Source organism: Myotis davidii, unplaced genomic scaffold, assembly GCF_000327345.1.
Source record: "Myotis davidii unplaced genomic scaffold, ASM32734v1 scaffold458, whole genome shotgun sequence".
In the NCBI taxonomy this organism is placed as follows: Eukaryota; Metazoa; Chordata; class Mammalia; order Chiroptera; family Vespertilionidae; genus Myotis; species Myotis davidii.
Genome location: NW_006289819.1, coordinates 2,869,240 through 2,886,400, shown reverse-complemented (window position 1 = coordinate 2,886,400; position 17,161 = coordinate 2,869,240). Strand labels below are relative to the sequence as shown.

At 54.7% G+C, this 17,161-nt stretch overlaps 1 protein-coding gene across 1 annotated transcript in view; it reads right to left on the bottom strand.

Annotated features, from left to right (window-relative positions):
• The window catches only part of PTPRF (protein tyrosine phosphatase, receptor type F), an 80,744-nt gene extending 64,101 nt beyond the window's left edge, over positions 1-16,643 (bottom strand). The window contains exons 1-3 of the mRNA XM_006762619.2: positions 16,625-16,643; positions 12,067-12,140; positions 5,123-5,258 (exon numbers count right to left, since the gene is read on the bottom strand). Of these exons, the coding sequence (XP_006762682.1) occupies positions 5,123-5,213 (91 nt within the window). The 5' untranslated portion in view covers positions 5,214-5,258; positions 12,067-12,140; positions 16,625-16,643. The remainder of the gene's footprint in view (positions 1-5,122; positions 5,259-12,066; positions 12,141-16,624) is intronic.
• Between the last annotated feature and the right edge of the window lie 518 nt (positions 16,644-17,161).

Here is a 17,161-nt window from a genome sequence, read left to right as displayed (position 1 = left end):
CCAGAATGGCCAGGCAGGTGTGCCTGGGGGCGGGGCAGGGCCTCAGCACCAAACAAAGAACCAGAAACTGGGGGAGTGGCTCTCAGACAGGTATGGGTCAGGAGAAAGCAAGAAGGGGAAAGGCCTTAGTACTGTGTGGAGGCTGGACTGGGCCCAAGGCCTGGGGCACGTAGGAGGCAGAACACCCCTTGGAGTCTGGAGTGGGGCCAGTGCCCCACCTGGCCACCCACCCACCCACCCACCAGAGTTTGGCAAGACTAGCAGAGCAGCCCAAGCCTCAGGCAGCCCAGGGGGCAGGTCCCTCCCCTCAGTCTGGCCCAGCTCTGGTTTTCCTCAACACCCTCAAGTGCCCCCCACCTGAAGGCACCTCACACAGCACAGGAGCCAAACCAAACTCCAGCTCACCCTCGTCCCAAAGCCCTGCCAAGCCCTCGCCCCTTTTGTTCACCGGTCAGACCTGTGAGTAGGTAGCAGAAACTTGACAATGTCTCTCCCCAGCTTCAAACCCTGTGCCTATCTCCCCACTCTCTTCCCCACACTTGCTCCTGCTAACCTCCCTCTCCAGGCTCACCTATTTTGACTCTTTCAAAAAAACAGCATCTACCATGGGCCACGCACTGTTCTGGAACACAGCTCAGCCCCCCGCCCAGGCCTGCTCCGACAGGCCAGGCCCGTGGGCACCTCCTTGTCTTTGTGTGTGCCCTGCCCCTCTCGGGCGTCCCACCCCCCAAGCCTGTGGGAGCCTGTTCAGCATCCAGAAACCCTTGGGCTGCTGAGACCATGCAAGGTGGGAGAGAGGAAACGGTGGGCTGGCCTAGTAGTGGGTGGGCACCCCCCCGCCCCCAGGGTCCGGCCCTGGGGACAGCCAAACTGGGCCCCTCCAAGGCTCCTCCACCGAGACTCGCTGCTATTTTGTGCCTTCCCTGCGGAGTACCCATGCACACTACACAAACAGCACACGGAAGCGGAGAGCAGACACGCAGTAGCGAGGGACTGCCAGGCAGGGGAGGGAGCTCCTGGAGAGGTGATTTCCCAAGGCCCCGAACCGCCTAATGAGCTGGGGACTCATTAGTCCTGGCTCCGGTGACCGCCCCTGCCCCCCACCCAGGAAGCAGGCTCAAAGACAACCCTGGGTTCTTGGGGACACATAGGGAGCCCTAGGTCATGGTCTCCGACAGGGGAAGTACATACTACGTGCCAGGTGCCTTGAACAGGTGACCTCGGTTAACCTGTTCAGTGATTACCCTCGTTGCGCAATAGGAAAACAGGCCCTGAGAGAGAAAACCGCCTGCTGGAAGTCCCACAGAGGGCAGAGTCTAGACGGGAGTCCAGGTCTTCGCTACCCGTAAGGACAGGTGGGAGGCACTGCAGAGCTGCGTGCAGCACCCTGCATGCTCCAGCTCCACAGGCTCTGGGGGGCGGGGGATGATATGACAGACACATCCTCAGCTACTCAGACCCTGGTCCCCACCCACCACCTACCCCTCCAGCCATCAGGCATCGACTCTTGGCGCCTAAGATTCCAAGTAACTGAGCCATAACCAGGTTCCCTGCATCCCTGTCTATCCCACGAGGTCTGGGGACACAAGGGGCATGGTTCTCACTATGGCTCTCCCATCAGCTCCATGGAGAAGCCCAGGCCCACCAGCGCTTCTTCCCCCAATCTCATCTCATTATGTGATACCCCCATTAGCAAATGCCCACTCACCCTGCAGGGGCTCCCCCTCTTCCAGGAAGTCTCCCAACCCTCCTCCCAAGATCCTTAGGTCACTGCCTCTGTGCCCAGCCAGGTCACAGCACCCGCAGTAGTAACCCTCTCTGCAGGTTCCGAAGGCAGGCCTGTGTGGATGCTTCCCGCCCGGCACCTGACCTGCATGGCATATGAGCAGAAACCTCCTCCTGCTCAGGACCACCTCTGGCCCCACAGCCTCCCCTTGAGAAGCTGGGGGAACTGCCCAAGCCCCAGGTGCCCAGGTCTCCATTGGATCTGACGAGGCATTGATGCTGGGGCCTCTGGGCTACCTCTGGCAGCTGCTTCTCCACCTCCCTTCCCTTGGCTCCCCTCAGAGGCCAGGGCCCCCATTCATTTGTCTCGTTAAGAGTCCTATAGAAACACATTTGTCCGCTCCACGCTTCACTGCTCCGGTCGTCAATTCTCTGGGGTGCTTGCCCTACCTTTTGTGGCAGCCCTGCCCACGTTTGCGGCTCGCCCCTGGCTAGAAGTCTCCCAAGCCCAGCTCAAGCCTGGCCACAGCAGGGGGACAGATCCAGAAGTGTGTGCAGTAGAAGGCAGGCCTGGAAGACAGACCCTGCCTCCCCGGTCAGGTCACCACGGCCCAGCCCAGGCCCATCTCATGGTTCTCTGCCTGGGAGCAGAGCCCAATTCATCTATTTCAGGGTCTCTGGCTGGTTCCTACATTCAAGACCCTGACCTCTGGTTCTTAAGGGACCAGCGTGAAGGTTTTGTTGACTCTGCTCTAAAAACTGTTCTGCTCTGCACCAATTCCTACTGGGGGTCCAGGCCTAACCCACCCCTTCATTCACCAGGATCTGAGCTGGACATGGCCTGATCCCTCAGAGCTCACAGTCCAATAGGACAGGCAGACCCAAAGCAGAGAGTCACAATCATGCAATCTGAGGGGAGCACAAAGGACGAGCACATGGAGGAAGTGATGGCTCCAGGTGAGCAGGAACTGGTCAGGGAAGGGGATGGGGAGCAGTGTCCCAAGCAGAGGAAACAAGAGGAACAGAGGCCTGGGGAGAACTGAGCACTGAGCGAGGTCAGCATGGGGGGAGGAGGATGTGGGAGGGGAGCGTCCAGACTGCAGGATAAGGTTGGCAGATACTTGACAATGCAGGGCCTAACGAAGAGCTGAGACCCTTAGGCTTGATCCTGAAGGCAACAGAGAGGGGAGTGAGGGGTTTTATTATTATTTTTAAATATATTTTTATTGGCTTCAGAGAGGAAGGGAGAGAGAGAGAAACATCAATGATGAGAATCATTGATTGGCTAGAGCCCGCAACCCGGGCATGTGCCCTTGACTGGAATCGAACCCGGGACCCTTTAGTCCGCAGGCCAATGTTCTATCTACTGAGCCAAACCAGCTAGGGCACAGGTGTGTACTTCTGAAATAAAAACAGATGTGTGCTTCTGCAGACTCAATCTATCCACTGAGCCAAACCAGCTAGGGCAGTGAGGGGTTTTAAACTGGGGGTGGGGGGGGGATGGGAGGGTGACATGATTAAACTTTCATTTTGCAACGTGACTCTTACCAGCTAGGGCAGTGAGGGGTTTTAAACTGGGGGTGGGGGGGGGTGGGAGGGTGACATGATTAAACTTTCATTTTGCAACGTGACTCTTACTTTGGAATGAAGAATGGATTATGAGAAAAGAGAGAGGAGAGCCCAAACCAGAGCTGAGGGTGGCTTGGGTGAAGGGAGCAGAGAGAGAAATGGATGCATTCCAGAGATATTTAGAAGGCAGAAAAAACAGAACTTGGTGATGGATTAGGTGTGGGGTATGAGAGGGAGGAGGCTCGGAGGAGGCCGAGGTTTCTGACTTGGGTGGCTGGGTGGGTGGTAATGCCATGCACCAGGAGAGAAAACACAGGAAGACGAGCAGGTTTGGGGGGATGAGAGTGAGGGGTACAGGCTGGGGCATGTTGGGTCTGAAGCAGGGGGAGAAGCAGTTATTCTCCCAGGATGTGTTGACTCCGAAAGCCCAGCTGGGCGGTCCTCCCTCTGCCTTCACGCTCCCTGTCTGAAGGCCCTGAGTGTGTCCAGGGTGGGGGAGGGAGAGCAATGTCCAAGGGCCACAGTGTCCAAGGGCTACTGACCACACCTAAGTCTTGACAAGCCTTCGCCTCCCTGCCAATGCGGGAGACACCTGATGACTTTTACCCCAACCTGCCCCTACAGGCTCAAGCAGCCTCCAACCACCCCCAATCCCCACCCGACTCCGGCTTGTCCAGCCCTCTCACTGCCTGCCCCTCAGTGCTCCCATTACCCCTCATCCCCACGCCCTGGGAGGAATACCTCCCCTCCCTCTTGCCCTTCTAGCCCCACCAGGGAGGACAAAGGGCAGGAGCTCCAGTCCAACCCCTCTCCAGATCTGGTCCTGAATAATTAATGAGCCATTAGGAGAAAGGGACTGTGTGGAGCAAGGAGAGAGATCTTTGCCTAGCGACTTGGAGAGGGGGGTGTGGAAAACCCTATGGCCTGCTGACCCCTGGGTTGGCCCTGAGCCACCTCTGGGCTCAGAACAGGCTGGGAACAGCCCCTTCCCCCAGGGACCTTGGCTCCGACCTCGCCCCTCCCCCTCAGTGTGCAGATTGGCTAAATCCGCCCCGTGCCCCGCCTCCCACCAGTAACCAAGCAATGGTAACCATGGTGACGGGGCGGCCAGTCTCGTAGTGCCAGGCAGGGGGAAGGGCGGCAGGAAAGGGATGAAAGTTCGGAGTTGGATCTGAGCAGGGGACAGTCCCACCTCCCCCAACACACACACAGGGGTGCTGGAGCCCAGCTGCCTCCTGGGCAAGTGCAGAGGGCTGGGGAGAGGGAGATGCCCCTTTGTCTTGAAGATTCAGGGGAGAGGGAAGGAGGGGCTCAGTGTCTCCACACCTCAATCTCCAGGGTCCAGCCCAGGGAAGAGCTATAATGGCTCTGCCTTCTGAGCCCTCTCCGTATCTGTGGATACAAGTGGCATTCCGTGGTCATTCACATTCCTGGTGCAGCACCCCCCCATTCCCACGCCAACCCCCGACATGGCTCACGCTGTGCCTTCTGCACATATTTGCAGTGGCGGACACAATACACGCCTGAGCATGTCACCCAATGACCACATGAATTTTGGACATGTCGTACCGTCAGCCCATAAAACAGGATAACACTCAGACATGCCCAATCCTGCAGTGCCTTAAGGGACATGTGGCATTCCACAGGATGCTCCCAGAAGCATGAATGGGGGCTCTCCGTGAGGGGTTCTCTAGGACAGAAGGTCTGGAGGGGTAGCTAGCCATCCTGTCTTTCTTAGTAGCTGGTCCTGCCCCCATCCCAGAGTCCTGCTAGGAGGGACACCACCTTTTGAGCTGGGAGAGCCCACACCTTGAAGGGTCAGACTTACTGTCGCCATGGGCGCCCGCCACCAAACCAAGCATCACGAGTGCGGGCACAAGGGGCACCATCCTTCTCCTTGGTGCTGGTTCAGGGGCCATCCAGAGCTCCAGTGCCACGGCCAGCCACAGCCCAGGACAATCTACCTGTGATGGAGAGAAGGGCAAGCTAATCAACCAAAGGACTTATATGCAAGCATATAGGCCTAACCAATGGACACAGACAACAGGGGGGTGAGGGCATGAGTGGGGGGGTAGGGGGTAACATGGGGATAAGGACACATATGTAATAACTTAATCAATAAAAAAAGAGAGAGAGAGAAGGGCAAGCTAGTTAGTTGTTATCCACCAATGTCCCTATTGCCCACCCATGCCACCTCCTGGCCTTACCACCCAGACACCCGCTCATCTTCACTGACCATCCAGAGCCCAATTCAACAGATCCCCCCTTGTACTATTCAATGATCACCTTCTGACCCCTGTGACCACCTAGGCTTCTCACTGACCCTCCAGTGACCCCCCCCCCCAAAAAAAAATAGCCCAATAGTCACACTATAGGGAGAGAGTGTAAGAGGCCTTCAGGTCATTCTCTAAACCTGAATAGGGGGCAGGGACACTCCACCCCAGATCCTGCCTTCCCAACTGGCCTCCATAAGGGTCAGGGGCAGAGAAACGAGGTCAGAGATACAGAGACTACACAAAACAAGACAGAGACAGAGATCAGGGAGAAGTTAGCAGACCCATACAGGCTAGGGACTCCAGAGCCCCTGGGGCACCCTGTTCCCCCTCCTGTCTCAGCAGGGAGGGAACAGGCAGGAGGCCAGACCCCACATGCTGAGTGCAGACCTGAGCACAAACTTGATAGTGGCTGATAGGATCCAGGAATCAGAGGCTTGAAGTCAGAGCCACAACCTGTCCAGGTTCGCCAGGACACGCTCTTGACAAGTTGCAGCTGCCCACCTGGCTACCCCCATCCTACCAATTCCCATGGCACCTTCCCATTCCAATGGGAAACTATACGGAGGCCCTAGTGGCCAGGGATGGGGGTGCTGAACCCTAGATTCAACCCACACCTCCTCTGCTCTTGTCCCAGCAGGGATATGGGCAAACTTCACAGAGCCACAGGCTCCAAAGTGTCACCCACACAGACAGGCACCTGTGCATGGGGAAGATCACATTTGGGCCGACTAAATGCCTCCAGGCCTTTGCTCACACCAGGAAGTACAGATGCACTGCGTCCATGGCCCAGCCCCAATGGGGAACTCCTGAGGGTCTCTTCCATGTCCCCACATGGAGGGCTTCAGGGGATTCAGTGACCACCAGCTTTGTTTCTACTTTCCTCCGGGCAGGGGCTGGCACATAAGTCCCTCACTGATGCTCTAAAAATGCCACCAGACACAGAGGGCGAGTGAGTGATAGTGAACATACCTCATGGCCCTACAGTGGTATGCACTGACTCTGGTGGGAGAGTTGTGACCACAGTTGACCCACAATAAGAAAATTTGCAAGGAGGTGACAGGACTATAGGGAGAGAGTATAAGAGGCCTTCAAAGAGGTGAACACGAAAGGACAGGGCTCAAAGATGGCTCTACTCCTTCCTAGAACTTGAATCCTAGTCTCAAGTGAGAAAGTCAAAGGTCATGAGATCAGAGGGCAGTAGGTGAGCAAAGGGGCTGGGACAAAGCAAGCAGGACTCTGAAGTGGAGCGGGCTGAACACAAAGGGAAATGGGTGGGAGATGTCCCTTGTCCTGAATCTTGCCAGAAGTCTGAGATAGGAGCTGAGCTGTGAAAGTAGGTTGAAAGGGGTATATGGGCATCCAGCCCCATCTATATAACACGTGGGGTTCTGCTCAATGATCACAGAGCTCAGGTGGCTGAGACCAGGAGAGGGAGCCCCCACAATTATGCCCTCCCTGCATGGCCATTTAGGGATGGAGGTCACATATCACAGAGCCCTGTCTGGGCTTGGTCATCATGGCGCTGTGTTCAGCGGTGCAGCCAACAACAGAATTCAACATCCCAGCAGACATCAGGAGGCGAAATGCCCTGTCAGGCTGACAAGCAGGTATGGTCCCGACACAACCTCCTGTAGTCCCTGGGATAGATATCATGGCTCACAGCTCAGTGGAGTGTTGCACCAAAAGACAGGGAGAGGGGCTTATACAGATGTCATGGGGGCAACAATACAACATTCAAAAGGTTTAACCTCAGGGAAAGCAGCCGGTGTGAACCCCCGCAGTGCAGATATCACAGGGACTCAACCCTGAGGAACAACATCCTGGGAGCATAGCTCCTTGGTTCGGACATAAAGGGGATGAAACTACATAAAACACATATTATGGAGGTACAATTACACAGCACAGTCACCCTGAAATGTAACTCCCCAATGTAATTATCACAGAGGCTTAATCCTCTGTAGCTGCCTTGGTGCACACAGCAATGTAACACCCAGGTGCAGACATCAGAGGTAGTTGTCTGGTCCAGACATCAACATAGTGTAGGGGTTCCACACATCATGGGAGTGCAGCTGCCTGGTAGACATTACAGTTGTATTACTCTCCAGTGCTTTATCGTAGAGGTGTCACCCATTATAGACTGAAAGGGTTCTATGTCCATAACACAGCCACCATGGGGATATAACACAGAGCAGACAGCACGAGGGACAATGTTGGATGAGATTCTGACCATGGTGTCAGAGAACCTGGGCTTCTGGTAACCTCAGCTGGATGTGACAAAAGACAAGTGGCTCTTACTTGGGGACTCTAGGACCCCCTGTGTTTCTGGGTCTAGGGTATTCGTGACACTGTTCAGGTCCAGAAAGCAGAACAGACAAAGGTGGAGAAGTTGAAAAGACATTTCCTCCCCAGAGAGCTCTTCCAGGGGCCCATGGACACAGGGACATGGCTGCCCAGAGAGAGCGGAGGTACGGGGACACACAAACACAGACACTTTCTCAGGGAACTCAGGCAACCATGTAGCTGTCCGAAGCAGGGCCTCTCCCTCACCAGCTCCTGGCATGAGCAAGCTGCCCTCCCGTCCCAGATTCTGGGCACAGAGCCTGTCCCGTGTCAGGTGGTGCAGGCCACTCCCAGCTCTGGGGCCTCCTCGTCAAGAGTCCCGACCCCTGGGCGGCCCCCGCTCCAGAGTGCTCAGGGTCACCTGTGGGAAAAAGGTGGGCGAGGAGCAGGGAGGGGACGATGCCAGCCGTGCTGGGGTTGCAGAGAATCCGGCGTGACAGTGTTAAGAGCAGGGCGTCCACTTTCGCCACCACGGCTGGGTGAGTCTGGGCTTTTAACACCTGAGATGAAACAAGGCCTGAACATTTGTACACTCAGGCGCATCTCTGAACTGCACTGTGGACCATCGGTTCTAACGAACTGACATGGACAGGAAAACAAACTCCACACTGTATGATGCTGCAGAATATAATTAAATGTAATTTTCCTACATTCAGAATGGCTTTTAATATACAATATACCCTTTTTCTTTGCTGTCAGTGTGAAACTGCCAACTGCCCTTTCTTGGGAAGAACTGTCCTTTATTTTCAAATTTTGTCCTTGGTGTTAAAATGTCCTTTCTGGTATGAAATGATGGTGGTAGCAGATAGCAGTTTTTTTTTTTTTAAAAAAAAATAATGTCTTTATTTGGCAAAATAAAAAATTGCCAACCCCATGTCAGGCCCCCAAGTGCTTTTGGAAACTGTACTGGTTTGTGAAATCAAAGACCCTGGGAGTCACTTCTCTGAGGGAAAAGGGAGGAGGGAGCAGGCACCACACCAAGCCACGGGACTCAATACAATCGTCATGGAAATGCATGTTACACAGAGGTCATGTCACCTTCATGCAGCCCAACCTAGCCACCCTTGTCAGCCTTAGAGCCCCACCCCCGGGGGCCCTGTGATGCCAGAAATGGGGGGGGTTTCCCTGGCTGGAGCACAGAGGGGATCATTCTGACCTCCTCGTGAATACGCAAACACAGATTGATTTGTTTCCCTTCGGCACGTGTTGTTATTCACAAATATTAATTAATCTCCAAATACCACCTGTTCCTTCAGTCGCCTCCCCAGGCCGGAATCCTGGTTCCCAGGAGGCCGGGGCCCCAAAATGGACATCAGCAGAAGGAGGGGTCTCCAGGGCCCCAGAGAGCGCCGGCCACAGGGAGAGGCTGGTGTTAGAGCAAGAGGAGCCTGAGGGCAGCGAGAGCTGGAAGCTGTTCATCTTCTAATCAGCGGGCAGCTAACCGAGCCCTTTTGTCACGTCCTGGACAGTTCACCGCGTGGCACTGCAGCAGCGGCCACGGAGGCGGAAACAGGCTTGTTACACTTGGGAAGGGGAAACCAACATGTTTCCAACTCTCACCAAACCAACCGCCGAATTATGACCGGAATAAATCACAGGCTCAGGCGGGACCCCAGCCCTGGGGAAGGAGGCAGCCGACAGCAGGCTGCCTGTCTCTCTTCCAGCCAGCTGGCCTGTCATCGAGCGCAGCCACAGCCCGCCTGCCCGCCCACAGCTGGGCCCCTCAGCCTCCCGGGCTCCCCTGGGAGTGGAGGGGGGGTGAGAAAGAGTGGCCAGAGTCTGGGGGGGGGGGGCAGGGAGAGAGGAGGAGGGCAGAAGGTCCAGCAGAGGCGTAGCTCTGGGGGCAGACCCGAGGGACCAGCAGAGGCACCTTCCTGCAGCCATAATCCCAAGCCACCAGCCCTCAGCCTCCCTCCGCAGGGGAGTGGAGCCTCCCTTGGGGTAATGCTCACCCCTGTGGCTGCCCCGGGGCCTCTGCACTTGCTGCTCTCTCTACTGAGAAGAAGGCCCTTCTCCTGTCCCCACCTCCTCGCCTTCAGAACTCAGCTCAAGGGACCCGCCCATCACTAACTAGCTCCCTGGACTGGCCACCCCCAGTTTTCCAGGTTTGTACAGATTAGTAAAGGCAGCAAGAGGTGGTATCAATCCAGGGTGGTTCCATCCCCCGTGGGACATTACACAATGTCTGGAGACATTTGTCAACACTGAGGACAGGGGTGGGGGACAGGTGCTACTGGCATCTAGTGGGAAGAAGCAAGGGAGGCTGCTAGATATCCTACAGACATCCTGTAAGAGGCCAGCCTCCACAACAAAGGGTTATCTGGTCAATGTCAACAGTACTGAGGTTGAAAAACCCTGATGTGGACAGCACGATCTTTCACTGAGGTAGCCTAGCACCTGCCCTGGACCCTGCCCCAGAGCCCAGTCCACTACGAGCACCCTGGGCCCGTACCCAGGGAGGCCTCTGCCTGACTAAACGCTTATACCAGCTGTCCCTGGGCCCCAGGATCTCAGTGTACCTTCCCCTCACCCTCCAATCAGCACTGCCTCCAGAAACAGAGCTTTACAGGAACCCCACCTTCACACATGCCAGCAGCCAGTGGCCTCCCCAGAAGACAGGGGGTTTCACTTGCAGGCACCTTTTCTGGTAAGAGTGGGCTCCCAGGTAGGTAAGATCCATCATCTCAGAATGGACAGGTAAAGGGATGTAAGGTATTCCCACACCCACCCTTCCCGTCTGACCCTTCTCACCTGTGACAAGTCCTTCCTTGCTGCTGCTTCTCAATAACCTCAATGTCCATCTCACCGCACAGGACCTGGCCCTGGCAGATGCCCAATACACGCTCACTCCCTCCCCTGCCCAGGCCAGACCCCTCTCTTCCATGCCCTCTCCCTTCGGCTGAACTGTGCAGAACTGTTCAGTGAGCCCTGCTGGGCCCTGAGCCAGGAGGCAAGATGATGAACAAGACAGTCTTAGGCTCTGCCTTCAAGCTCTCAGAGGATGGCTCGACAGAACTCATCCTCCCCCATCCCGCTCCTCCTCCAGGTCCCCATCTCAGTGACGGTGCCACTGTGACCCGGTCACCCAAGCCAACCAGTCCTCCTCAAATGCTCCCTTTTCCTCGTTCCACACACCCAGCGGGTCAAGAGCGGGTCAATACGTTTGAATCTGCCCTGCACCCATCCCAACCACCACGCCAGTAAGACCTTCACCACTGCCCTCTTTTTTAAAAAATCCTCACTCGAGGATACATTTATTGATTTTTAGAGAGAGAGAGAGGGCCATTGATGTGAGAAAAATTGATTGGTTGCCCCTGTACACGCCCCAACTGGGAATAGAACCCACAATCTAGGTATGTGCCCTGACCTTCCACAACCTTTTGGTGCACGGGATGACACTCCAAGCTACCTGGCCAGGGCAACCGCCTACCTTTTAAGTGGGCTTCATGCCTCTGGTCACTCCCTCCCAATCCATTGTGCACGCAAACCAATGGCCCCTTTTTAGCGCACTTTGCTTGGCTGCTTTATTTCACAGTAGACACAATGTTTCACAAGTAGACAAAAGGATGGGAAAATAGGTAGAGGAATGCACCAATGCTGCTTCTCTGCTCAAGAACCTTCAATGCCACCCTATCACCCTCAGCAAACAGTCCAGTCTTTAGCCCGACATCCAAGGCCCGTCATGCTCTGATTCCAACCGAACTCTCCAACCCACCCACTTGTGCTTCTAGCGGAAAGAAAGGAGAAGCGGACCTCAAGGAGACTAGGAATGAGGTGCTCCGATCCTATGGGTACCCTACTCCTCCTACCACAATCGACAGTTGAAGAGAACAGTCTTTTCTACAGAAACACGGTAAACGGAAAAGCGGAGATCCCAGGATGTCACCCAGAAGCCTATTTCACACCTGCAGCAGCCGACCAGCTGTGTATCAGTCCCCACCCACCTCCATCATCCATTCCGGTCAGAAACCTGGGCAGCATCCCTGACACCTCCCCTCCCTCATGCCCCACATTCAATCCTTCACCCTGTCCTATCTACTCCACCTCCCTCAGAGAACTCAAAACCCCTCTCTCCACCTCCATCACCGCCGCCCTGGTCCAGGCCTCCGTCGTCTCTCAGCCACACGCACACCCCGCACACTTTGGGCACACTCACCAGGTCTTTGCTTGCTCACACCAGTTACTCTTGGACAACCAGCACTCTTGGATAACCGAGGCCTCTGCTCCTTCCTGGAGAGAGTGGATAGAAGGAGAACATTAAGAATTTCCTCACAGCAGAATAACTACTGACACAGAAAGACATTCAAAAGTAACTGTTTATGCAGGGAGGGGAAAAAGCAGGTTATGGAATTGTTCCTGAAGGGAGATCCCCATTTAGTGACAATGCCCTCACTTCACGCATTCACTCGCTTATTCGATACTCCTGAGCACCTACTATGTGCCAGACTTGCTCCCAGCCACCCGGGATACAGCTGTAAACAACACAGCCCAAGTCCCTGGCTTCAGTAGTAAAACTGTGTCCAAACTCCCCGGCATAACCATCCAGCCAGTGGAGCAGCTGGCGAGGCCCCCCTCTACAGCACTACCTGCCCATGTGCCCTTCCCTCCCACCAGCCAAATGCAAGAGCTTCCTCTTCTGATCCTCAGATGTGCCACGTTTCTTCCAATCTCCCAGCCTATGCCACTGCCAGGAACACACTAGGCATGTTTTTCCAGCCAATTACTCCTCAGATCTCAGGGCCAATGGTCCTTTCTCACATGATGTCCTAGACTACATGCTGGGCCTGGCCTTGAAGCAGTGACCACAAATGTGATGATGTATTTATTTACACATTTTCTGAGTGGCCGCTGAGTCACACCCCTAAGCTGGGTGTGTGCCCGGTCCAGCTCTGTATCCCCAATACCCAGCAGAGAGCTGGCACATAGTAGGTGCTCCATCCAGGTCTGCTGAATGAGTGGATGAATGCATGAATGAGTTCACAGAAAACAGGCCAGCTTCGAAGAACCACACCAGCGTACATGCAGCCTTCAAAGAAGCTTTAGAAACAATATTTATTTTTGACTTTCTGCTTCTCTATAATTTTTAAAATGAAGGCGTGCCCTGGATGCCTCCTCCGCTGGCACACATAGAGCAACAAAGCCCGGCCCCTTCCTTCTAGAACCATTACTGAGCCTCCACCAGTGTGGGCACCATCCTGGGTGGGGGTAAGGGCCAGGCACGCCCACTCCATCTCATCACCACCTCACCACAGCTCGGCGACTTGGCACTGCTGGTGCCCATTAGACATAAGCTACACCTTGAAACGGGCTTATCCTCAACCTCCCGCCCCCACATGCACATGGATCCCCGCCCCACAGCATGCCATCTTAGTTCCTCCCAAAGCCGACACACGGAATGGGGCTCCGGGAGGGGGTCCTCACCAGCCCGGGCCAGCCTCCTGTGTCTGGGAATCATCCTCACTTGAGACTGACCACCTTTGCCAACGCGGGAGATGTCCTCACTGATGGAAGACTCACCAGCCCAGTACCATCCGCGCTGACCCCGTGGGCCTCACCCTCTCCTGCCTCCATCACCCCCAGCCCCAAGAACCAATAGTCCTGGGACCCACTCAGGATGGCTCCCCTCCCCCAGACCATTGAGTTTCTCCACAAAGTTCCCTTGGCCACTGCTCCTAGCACACAGGCCGTCAGGCGGGTCTGGCCAGACAAACCAGCTTCCGTGTCCGAAACTCAAAGGCCCATTTGTCTGGGGACGCCAGCGGGGCCTCACAGTGCCAGATGTGAGGCTGTTGGCTCTACCGCTGCTCAGGGACCCTGGGGCAGAGGAGCAGAGTCCCAGGCGAGAACAGGGAGGATCCGATCCCCACCCCCGCACCCCCAAGCCAGCTAGCTGGCAATACTGCCACTTCCATGGCCACACCAGGAGACTGGGGCTGGTGTCCACAGATGGGACCTAAACTGAGCAGGAGCCACACCTGGAAAAAGGTGTGTGCTCCAAATGGCCAAAGGCGGTCCGAGAACAGATGAAATGGGCATTTGGAAAGACCCTAGAGCACAAAGATTGTCATCAAGGCAGGATTCAACAGCACCTGGAACCACAGCAGTCCAGGATCAGACTGGCCCCTAACCCACCTAGACAGACCATCAGAATCACCCCTCCGCTTCACCAGAATTACTCTAGACTCATCCTAAGATAAGCCCAGAACAATCAGAACTACTGCATACACCCGGAAGATCAACTAGAAAGCTACTCAGAGGGAACCTGACTGGTACTGGAAACAGGTTAGATATCTCTGATTGGCATCCAGAAAGGCCTCAGAAGGGCTGAGGTTGGTGGCCAGGACCAAGATCAGGTAAGAAGGCCTTGGCAGCAACCTGGGGCTGGCCCCCAGCAGGGCTCTTCGTCGTGGCCTGGTAGCGGGACCAGGAACAAGTTGAAATGCAGAGAAGCCCAGATGCCTCCCCCCCCCCGCCCCCCCGAGCAACCCTCAGGCAAGCCCCTTGGGCTGCACCAGGAACAGCTCCTGGATGCAGCAGCTAAAACACTGCTGAGGAGCGAGAAACATCCTTTTCAGATCTGGAGGTTGGGGACACAGAAGATACTGGTGCACCTGAACCTCAGAGGCAGATGTGGGAATAAGGAACCTCACTAGATACCCAAGGTTCAGGCAGGGTGAGGGAAATGGGCAAGTGAACATGCTGAGTCTGCCCCTTCTGAGAATGCCCTCCATCCACCCCAAACATGGGGTCTCTTCTCCAGGCCTTCTTCCTCTAGTCTCCCCATACGGGCCCATCTGTAGATCAAAGATACCCGAGCAGCACACACAGTCGCATAAACACGATGAGGGATGAGAGCTGGGCACTCCCTTTGTGCGCTCCCCCAACTTGCTAGCCTAAGCTCAGAATTGCAGCTACTTTAGATGAGCAGGTGCCCTCACCTGAACAAGGTGGTTTGTAAAGGCCCCTCATTCTCATGGAGGTGGGTGTGCACCACCCATGTTGATCACAATAACAATGGCTAATACTGACCAGGTGCTTACTAGATGCCAGGCCCTGTCCTAAGCACTTGCAGCACATTAACTTTAACCCTCACAACAACCCTACACGGCACCGAATTTTATTACACACAGTTGACAAATGAGAAAACTGACTCAGAGATGTTAAGCTTTGCTCAAAGTTACACGGCTGTTAAGTGGAGTTGAACCCCAGCAGTTAGAAACCAGAGTCTGTGGTCTTAACCACTGAGGCTGTCTTCTCGTGATGAGCACAGCTCTACCCTCACATAACTCCATCCTTTCACAGGCGGAGACTTCTCTCTCCAACTCCAGATGCTCACACTCAACCCCCTGCTGGAGGTCCGCCCACCCTGCCCCAACCTCAAATGCTGCATCTCAAAGCAATGCGTCCAACCCTGAGCTCATTATCTGCCTTCCAAATCTACCTCTCCTCCTAAGTCCCTAGCTCTGTGAAGGCCCCACTTTTCACTTCCAGGAACCTGGACCCCTTCCTCTTCCTCACCCCCACATCCAACAAATCACCCTGTCTTAATAAATGTGCCTTCTAAACGGCTCCATGTCACTGCCCTATCCAAGCCACCATCCTTTCACCTGACTTATCTGAACCCTCCTCCTCCTCACTGAGCATCCTACCTTCATCCATTTCCCAGAACCACAGAATCCTCTTCCAGAAACAAATCTGATCATAACACACCCTGCACCTCCCACTCCCAGGCTTTAATCCTTTGGGTCTCCCTTCTGTGTTCTCAGAATAAAGTCACAGCTACTTAAGCGGGCATTCAAGGCCCTCTGTGATCCACTATATCTCTGATACCCCACAAATAACAAGACCTCTGAGTCTTCACTCATACTATTTTTTCCTGTCTGGAATGCCCTTTCTTCAACTGGAAAACTCCTACTCACCTCTCAAAACCCAATTCAGATAGCCCCTTCTTGGTCTCCTCTGGGAATTATCTCACTTTGGCCTCTGGACTCTCCCCTCTGCCTTTTCATGTTAAATACCCCTAACTTTCTAATCTCAGCTCAGAATTTAAGTTGCTTTAGGTGAACTCATGATGAGCTCAATCTCAGTAGCTCCTAAGGGGTGGTGGTGGGCTGCCTCTTCCACACAGCTGTTAGTCCCATAGGAAGCAAGGCAGCCTGGCTGAAAGGGCCTAGCCCAGAGTCTGGCACACAGTTAGCAATCAATAAGAGGTTACTGAATTGCTCTACATTCCCATGATGCAATCTGTTCCCCCAGGGACCACGAGCTTCTCAAGGGCAAGACCCTGGCTGCAAGCCTGGCCCAAGCACACAGCAGTGTCATAATCACAACGGAAGCAAATGCCACTGCTGCTGACTGAACTATCATCCAGTTCCCTTGGATTCTCACAACAGCCTTGGATTAGCTGCCCCATTTTACAGGGCGTAAAACTGAGCCTTAGGGAGGAAATGAGCTCCTCAAGGTCTCAAGTCAGAAAGTGAAAGAGCTATATTGTGTGTCACAGCCTCTGTGGAGAAGGTCTAGCTCCCACCTGCCCCTGACCACGGGCCCTCAGTAATGGACTTGCACAGTTAGGGTGAGAGGGGAGAGCGAGGGGAGCACAGATTGCCAGGGCCAGTATTTTGTTGCATTCCAATACAATTTCCAAGAAAAATTTTAGCCAGTCTCTGCTTACAATACCCCCCTGCGCCCCCCAAAAACAACCCCTGCTTCACCACCATTCAGATCCAGCCTCCTCTCTTAGAAGTTCCGATACCACATCCACCTCACAGGGTGCACAAAGCTGGACAGAGAGAAGGTCAGGAGCTGCTGGGGGGAGAAAGACAGGGAGGAAGGAAGGAATGATATCAAAACAACTTCCTTGTTAAAGGGAAGAAAAAAAGGAAAGAGGAAGGACACATGGAAAAGAAAACAACTACAGAGACATTTCAAATGATGAGGACGTTGAGCAAGCAAAAATGTGCAAGAAAGTGGGCACGAGGATGCACAAAACTGTGAGTGTGTACACGCCCCTCCCTGGGTGTGCACGGTGGTGCTGTGAGAGCACAAGCATGAAGTGGTTGGTGCAGGGCATGCAAGCACAGCAGATTTCTGCTGTCTGGCTGCCATGCAGGCTCAAGTGTGCAAGTGTGAGGGCAGTGAGGCAAATGGATGTGTAAGCGGAGTGAGCTGAGTGTGGAGATGAAGGGGTGTGAGTGTGCGGCCTGTGCCCGGGGCTGCGGATGTGGGGAGCTGTGCTTGGGGAGTTACAC